At 44.1% G+C, this 7828-nt stretch overlaps 1 protein-coding gene across 1 annotated transcript; it reads right to left on the reverse strand.

Moving 5' to 3' along the window:
• Nucleotides 1-2206: 2206 nt before the first annotated feature.
• LOC131680173 (uncharacterized) lies at nucleotides 2207-7174 on the reverse strand. The gene is made up of 3 exons (XM_058960894.1): nucleotides 6020-7174; nucleotides 4820-5881; nucleotides 2207-4747 (listed from the first exon to the last, which is right to left on the reverse strand). Exons 1-3 carry the CDS (start codon nucleotides 7172-7174, stop codon nucleotides 2207-2209), a joined length of 4758 nt encoding a protein of 1585 aa, XP_058816877.1.
• Nucleotides 7175-7828: the final 654 nt, after the last annotated feature.

Here is a 7828-nt window from a genome sequence, read left to right on the forward strand (position 1 = left end):
CAAATGAATCAAATGATTCAAATGAATCAAATGAATCAAATGAATCAAATGAATCAAATGAATCAAATGAATCAAAGGAATCAAATTAATCAAATTAATCAAATTAATCAAATGAATCAAATGAATCAAATGAATCAAATGAATCAAATGAATCAAATGAATCCAATGAGTCAAATGAATCAAATGAATCAAATGAATCAAATGAATCAAATGAATCAAATGAATCAAATGAATCAAATGAATCAAATGAATCAAATGAATCCAATGGATCAAATGAATCAAATGAATCAAATGAAGCAAATGAATCAAATGAATCAAATGAATCAAATGAATCAAATGAATCAAATGAATCAAATGAATCAAATGAATCAAATGAATCAAATGAATCAAATGAATCAAATGAATCAAATGAATCAAATGAATCAAATGAATCAAATGAATCAAATGAATCAAATGAATCAAATGGATAAAATGAATCAAATGAATCAAATGAATCAAATGAATCAAATGAATCAAAGGAATCAAAGGAATCAAAGGAATCAAATGAATCAAATGAATCAAATATATCAAATGAATCAATTGAATCAAATGAATCAAACGAATCAAATGGATCAAATGAATCAAATGAATCAAATGATTCAAATGAAGCAAATGAATCAAATGAATCAAATGAATCAAATGAATCAAATGAATCAAATGAATCAAATGAATCAAATGAATCAAATGAATCAAATGAATCAAATGATTCATATGAATGAAATGAATCGCATGAATCACACGAATCAAATGAATCAAATAAATCAAATGAATCAAATGAATCAAATGAATCAAATGAATCAAATGATTCAAATAAATCAAATGAATCAAATGAATCAAATGAATCAAATGAATCAAATGGATAAAATGAATCAAATGAATCAAAGGAATCAAATGAATCAAATGAATCAAATATATCAAATCAATCAATTGAATCAAATGAATCAAACGAATCAAATGGATCAAATGAATCAAATGAATCAAATGATTCAAATGAAGCAAATGAATCAAATGAATCAAATGAATCAAATGAATCAAATGAATCAAATGAATCAAATGATTCATATGAATGAAATGAATCGCATGAATCACACGAATCAAATGAATCAAATAAATCAAATGAATCAAATGAATCAAATGAATCAAATGAATCAAATGAATCAAATGAATCAAATGAATCAAATGAATCAAATGAATCAAATGAATCAAATAAATCACATGAATCTCATGAATCAAATGAATCAAATTAATCAAATGAATCAAATGAATCAAATTAATTTAATTCATCTATTGAATACAATGCATCAAATTAATGAAATGGATCAAAAGAATAAAAAGAATGTGTTGGGTTCTTGACGTTACCTTGATGGGGTCTTCGATAGCGGTGAGTGGCGGATGTCCCAGAACCAACATCGATTGGGTAGGCACAGACGTACGGAGAAGGGGCATGCAACCAACATGCAAATCCTCGCAGCCGTACTTGGATGAAGTGGGAATCTTCCCAACCGGTGCCGAAACGTGAACCAGGGCACAAAAGTTCTCTCCAGGAACACAACGCACTTGTTACACTAACACAATTTTATTACCGAACAAACTAATTTATTTTAAACGGACAAACAAACTGCATGCTGACATTTATTCTTAACTACAAATTAATCTTAATTTCTATATCACAAAATATACAATTTTACGTGCGGGACTCGCGCCCATTTGAGTGTGACCTAGGTGAGGTAGATTTCCAGACTGGCGCAATCCTCCAGAGCAAGTCATCGGTCGACCACAGCAGCACGATCAAGATCACTCACTCTCCTGCGATGTTTTTGATACCGAGTGATAACAAGAGAGCCTCGCCTATCCGCCTTCCTTATCGCACCCGTTATCAGGTAGATGGTGATGACGATGATGATACCGATCTCGCTCAGCCTGCTGTGTAGTGTGATGTATCCTTCCTTCATTCCCCGTTCTATTTCGGATTAATTTGTTGATCGGTGTACGCATGATGATGGTATTGGCGAGATGACGATCAAGTTTTTAGAGAGGATGGTTATGCAAGGTTGTAGTGCTCGGGGTGCTCTTGTTTGCGAACATCCTCACCCACCCAGAAATATCGTAGATTTCTGAAAATGAAAAAAAAAATCCTCTTCGATAGGACAGGAATAAGGAAAGGGTGCTAGGATTGCTGATGGTGGACTTCTGTTGGCTGTATGTCGTCGTTGTCATCCGAAATAGGTAGCAGACAAAGCTTTTCGACCGGACGAGTTAGCATTCCAGTAGCGGTTTTCAGTGTAACTACTCGCACGGTTCCATCGTCGCCAGGGTGAGTTTGCACGATTCTACCCATTTTCCATCGCATTGGAGGTTGATTATCATCTTTAATAACGACTAGTTTTCCAATGTCGATACGAACAGCCGGTTTCCATCGTTTGGTTCTGCCTTGAAGTTGACACAGATATTCTCTGCGCCACCTTTTCCAGAAGTTCTGCAGTCTTTGTTGGGTTAACTGCCATTGGGTGAGACGATTCATTGGAATGCTTGATAAATCTGGATCGGGAACAGCGTGGAGAGATTCTCCAATCAGAAAATGTGCGGGGGTTAGTGGCTGCAGATCATTCGGATCATCAGACATGGGTGTGAGCGGGCGAGAATTCAGGCATCTTTCAACTTGGACTAATAGCGTGTTCATGTCCTCTGGGGACACAGGAGTTTCGCCTACCACCTTTAGCAGATGAATTTTTGCTGATCGGACTGCGGCCTCCCAAATACCGCCAAAATGTGGCGCACTCGGCGGGCTAAAGTGCCATTGGATCCCTTCCTTGGCTAATTGCTTGGACACAATGTCGTTATGATGGCTATCTTTAAGCAATCTCAGGAATTCTTGCAGTTTATTGCGAGCGCCGACAAAATTAGTGCCGTTGTCGGAATATATATCCGTACATCGTCCTCTTCTGGCAACAAAACACCGTAGTGCCTGTAGAAATCGATCTGTGGATAAATCTGTGACCAATTCGAGATGCACTGCCTTGGTACACAGACACACGAATATAGCAACGTAAGCCTTAACTGCCGTACGCCTTGGAGCTGGTCTCACATAGAGGGGTCCAAAGTAGTCGACACCTGTGCGAGAAATTGGACGGGATACGGTGACCCGTGAAGCTGGTAGATCCCCCATAAACTGCTGTACGGTCGATGGTTTCGATCGGAAGCATATATGACACTGATGGATAATGTGCCGAACTACACTCCTGCCTCCCAGCGACCAAAATCGAAGCCTAACAACTCCCAACAGCAACTGTGGTCCAGCGTGCAGAAGTCGTTCATGGTAATACCGTAACAGCAAGCGTGTAAATATGTGCCGAGGGGGTAAAACGGCCGGATGTTTGGTGTTTTCAGACTCCATCGAATGCTTTAAACGACCGCCAAGTCTGATCAACTGGTCTTGGGAGACAAACGGATTAAACCATCGAAGCGGCGAGCTCTTGGAAACCGCATTTTCCTTGGAGAGCGCCTTCCATTCCTCAACGAACACCTCCCTCTGAACCAATCGAACCAGAGTGTTTTCCGCCTCTTTTAGCTCTTCAGTAGACAGGAACGTAGGGGCTTTTCTATCCTTCCGCGGGGTTCGTAGAAGTTTAATCAGACGCAGCCAGTAGGCAGTTCGACGAAGAAGGTCACTGTACGACGAAAATTTGCCAAGGTATAATTGGTTGAATTCGGCGATTGTTGAAACCGTTCCAGCTAGCACCGTGTGTCGTTTCTCCTCGTCTCCCTCATTTGTCAGTAGATTATCTGGTAAGAGAGGCCTATGCTCTTCCGTCTTCTCTAACCAGCTCGGTCCTTGCCACCAAAACGTATTCAGAACGATGTCATTTGGCGAAATCCCTCTCGAAACAAGATCTGCCGGATTCTGGATACCAGGTACGTGACTCCATCTTGATCCTTGTGTAATGGACTGTATTTTTGCCACTCGGTTGGCGACGAAGGTGGTCCAGGTCGTTGGATTAGCCGCAAGCCAACGCAGGACGCAGGTTGAATCCGTCCAGAAATATGATTTTACCGTGATTTTTATTGACTTGTCCACCTTTTCGTAGAGTTGTGCTGCTAAAAGTGCACCACACAACTCCAGCCGAGGAATCGTCTGACATTTTAAGGGGGCAACCTTTGATTTTGAGGTCAAAAGCCTAACCTTTACCTCCCCGACTGCATTCTCACTCCTGAGATACAGACATGCTCCGTATGCCTTCTCCGAGGCATCCGAAAAACAATGGATCTCCACAGATACCGCGTCTGTGATGATAACACAGCGGTCGATACGGATTTCATTGAACAGTGGAAGTTGCTCGTGATACTTTCTCCAGGCCTCACCCACCGTTGGAGGTAACAGCTGGTCCCAATCTAGTCGTTGGTCATTTTCGTCTCGCAACGTCCACAGCAGCTGCATGAAGATCTTTGCTGTAGTGATAGCAGCGCCCAACAGGCCTAATGGGTCGAACAATGTAGCAATCACCGAAAGCACGCACCGTTTGGTAAGAGGAACTTCTGTGTTCAAATTAGGGATGGTAAACTGGAACCTAAGTGTGTCGGTTACTGGCATCCAGGTCAGTCCCAAAGTTTTTATCGAAGGGTCTGGATCCAAAACAATGCCTTCAGGTGATCGGATGGCAAGCTCTTCCTCCTCGATCCCGTTCAGTACATCGGGACAGTTCGACGCCCACTTCCGTAGACGAAATCATCCGCTTGACGTCATTGCTTCTAACTGCACTCGCAAATCAATTGCTGTTTTTACCTCGTCTGCTCCTGTGATGACGTCATCCATATAGGTATCCTCGATGGCTGCCTTGGCCGCTAGTGGATACCGCTCCTCATCCAGTGCTAATTGTTTTAGCGTTCTGGTGGCCAAAAATGGCGCTGGCTTAGTACCGTATGTCACCGTGTTGAGCTCGTAGGTGGATATCTCCTCGGCAGACGAGTTTCGCCAGAGAATACACTGCAACGGTCGATCTTCTGGGCAAACATTGATTTGTCGGAACATCTTTTCCACGTCGGACACGAGCATGATTTGTTTTGTCCGACTGCGTAGGATAATGGAACGGAGGTCCTCCTGTATCACCGGCCCCACCAGTAACACGTCGTTCAATGATAGTCCGGAAGAAGTCTTGCAGGAAGCGTCGAATACCACCCGTACCTTGGTAGTGGTACTGGAATCCTTTACCACTGGATGGTGTGGCAAATAGCACCGTTTAACTGAATCTGTAGCAACTTCTTCGACCTTCCGCATATGACCTAGATGCAGGTACTCCTCCATAAAATCAGTGTACTGCTTCCGTAGATTTTCGTCCCTAGCCAACCTACGCTCGGTTCCTTGAAGACGTCGGAGTGCGATGTCCCTTGACTCGCCCAACCTTGAGATAGCGTCTTCATCCTTAGGTAGGGAGACTGTGTACCGACCGGTTTCATCCCTTTTAACCGTGTTCAGAAACAACTCTTCGCAGCGTTTCTCTTCCAGCGAAAATGTGTTGCCAGACTCGACTTCCTCACAAGACCAAAATCGAGACATCAGCGCGTCCAAATCCTCCGTTGTCGACATATTGCAGTTGATGTGCAGTGATCGACTAGAAACCGAAAATCCTCCGCATACGACCCAGCCGAATACGGAATCATTAAGAGTCGGTAATTGTTCGCCCAGGGAAATTCTCCTTCCGGTTTCGAAGAAATCGAAAAACGCTTCGATCCCGAGTACAAGATCCACCACCTTAGATTCGAAAAATGCAGGATCTGCCAACTGGATATTGTCCGGAATTGCCCACTTATCGGTGTTAATAGTGGTGGTCGGAAGGTTGACCGTTACCTTTGGGAGGACTAGGAAGCTCAACTCTCTTGAGTATTGAGAAACCCGGGACCGTAAAACCGCTTGTATCCTGTGTTTGACCTTGGTAGCTGCTTGTCCAATTCCGACGACAGAAATATCCACTCGATTTCAAGTTACCTTCATGCGCTGACTTAATCGCTCAGTCACGAAGTTGCTTTCCGATCCCGAATCTAACAGCGCACGCGCCGGAAACCGATTGCCATCGTCGTCCTCGATCACGACGATTGCTGTAGCCAGAAGAACCTGGGATGAATACTGGTGAGCCGCACCAGCAACCAAAACTTCTGTGGCTGCCACGTTAGCCACTTGGGATGAAGTATTTGATGATTCAGTGGGAACTGAAGGCTTGTTGCCCCTAGCAACTGCCGCAACCTTCGTGTCCTTATCCGTATCCCTTTCTGACTTGAAGCACACAAGAGTATGATGCCGACCCTTGCAGCTCCGGCAAGAGTATTTGGATTGGCACTCTTTTGCTTGGTGTCCCGTTCTGAAGCAATTCCGGCAGAGGGAATGAGTTTTCAAAAGGCCGTCCCTCTCCGTAACTTCCATGCGCTGGAATGCACTGCACTGGTAAAGCGGATGATTTGATGAGCAAGCTACACAGCGTCCTCCAGACATATGGGTTGAACTGTAACTTGTCTTCACTGGTGGAAGCCTTTGTTTCGATTGAATTTGCTGCTGCTGCTGAGCACCCCTAGTGTCAGCAGACTTGGTTGGCAAGCAATCCAAAACCTGGAGTCTACGCCGCAAGAAGTCAAACAGATCTGCAAGTGTATCTGTCTCCTTCATAGGTGAGATCTCTTCCCAACCCCTCCGAGTGACCGGATCCAATCGTGTAGTGAGGATGTTGACCAGCAAAAGATCCTTGTAGTCGGCTGACTGAATGATCTGGTCAAGAGTCTGCACAATTCTCTCAAAACCTTCAATGAGAACGTGCAGATCGGCAACGGATTCCTTAGGAAGGGTGGGAAGGTTGAAGAGTGCTTGCACCTGCCGTTTCTTCAGCTGCTTACTGTTGTTGTACCGCTTCAACAGCAAGTCCCATGCCACCTGATAGTTGGCCTTAGTAATCTGAAGCGGATCGATCAGACTCTTGGGTTCTCCTTGTAAGCATCCCTTCAGGTAGTGGAACTTCTCCACTTCAGGAAGATCCGGTTTCCAGTGGATGAGCGAGGTGAACAGATCCCGAAAACTCAGCCATTCGTCTATATCGCCGTTAAAAGTCTGCAGCTTAATCTGTGGTAGACGGACGTGATCGATACCGCCCCGCATTGACGAATCACCAGCTCGGAGGGACTGCTCCAACAGATTCGGCTCCTGCCTTGTCCATAAGGAAGGACTTGACCTCGTAGTACCGGTCACTGAACTCCATACGCTCCTTTTCCCAAGAGTTCCCTTCAGCATTGTAGTCGTCATGGGAAAAGATTTCAACCAAAGTTTCACTGAAACCTTCCCAAAGCTCGTCTAACTTACACAGGCGTACATCGACATCAGTAGCGGTATGGGATTCCTTGAACACCTGCACAAACCGCCAGATGTCATTGAAGGACAATTGGATCTCCTTCATCCGTGCCGTCAATGCCCTCATCGACGGTGGCTTCTTGGAAGTTGTAGTGCCGGCAGCAGGCATTGTATTTCGTCACGGTAAATTGGAAGAAAGAGAGGTGGTGTAGTGCTCCGCAAGGTGACCTAGCTTCGCTAGGCATATACTGTATTATTTTACCCGACAGAAAGGTAACTGTACTCCAGTACAGTGAATAATCCTTGCGGTGTTGCACAAACTATAGTCCAATGCAGGTAAGCTCGATCGAAATTTTAGGCAGCAAAGAGGAAAGCAATTGGTGTAATATCCAAAATGTCGGCTTCGGCCGGGCATATACTGTGGCAACTCACCCAGAGAAACCAGCAGCGGCGAGAAATCCCAGC

This window comes from Topomyia yanbarensis, chromosome 2 (genome assembly GCF_030247195.1).
Source record: "Topomyia yanbarensis strain Yona2022 chromosome 2, ASM3024719v1, whole genome shotgun sequence".
In the NCBI taxonomy this organism is placed as follows: domain Eukaryota; kingdom Metazoa; phylum Arthropoda; class Insecta; order Diptera; family Culicidae; genus Topomyia; species Topomyia yanbarensis.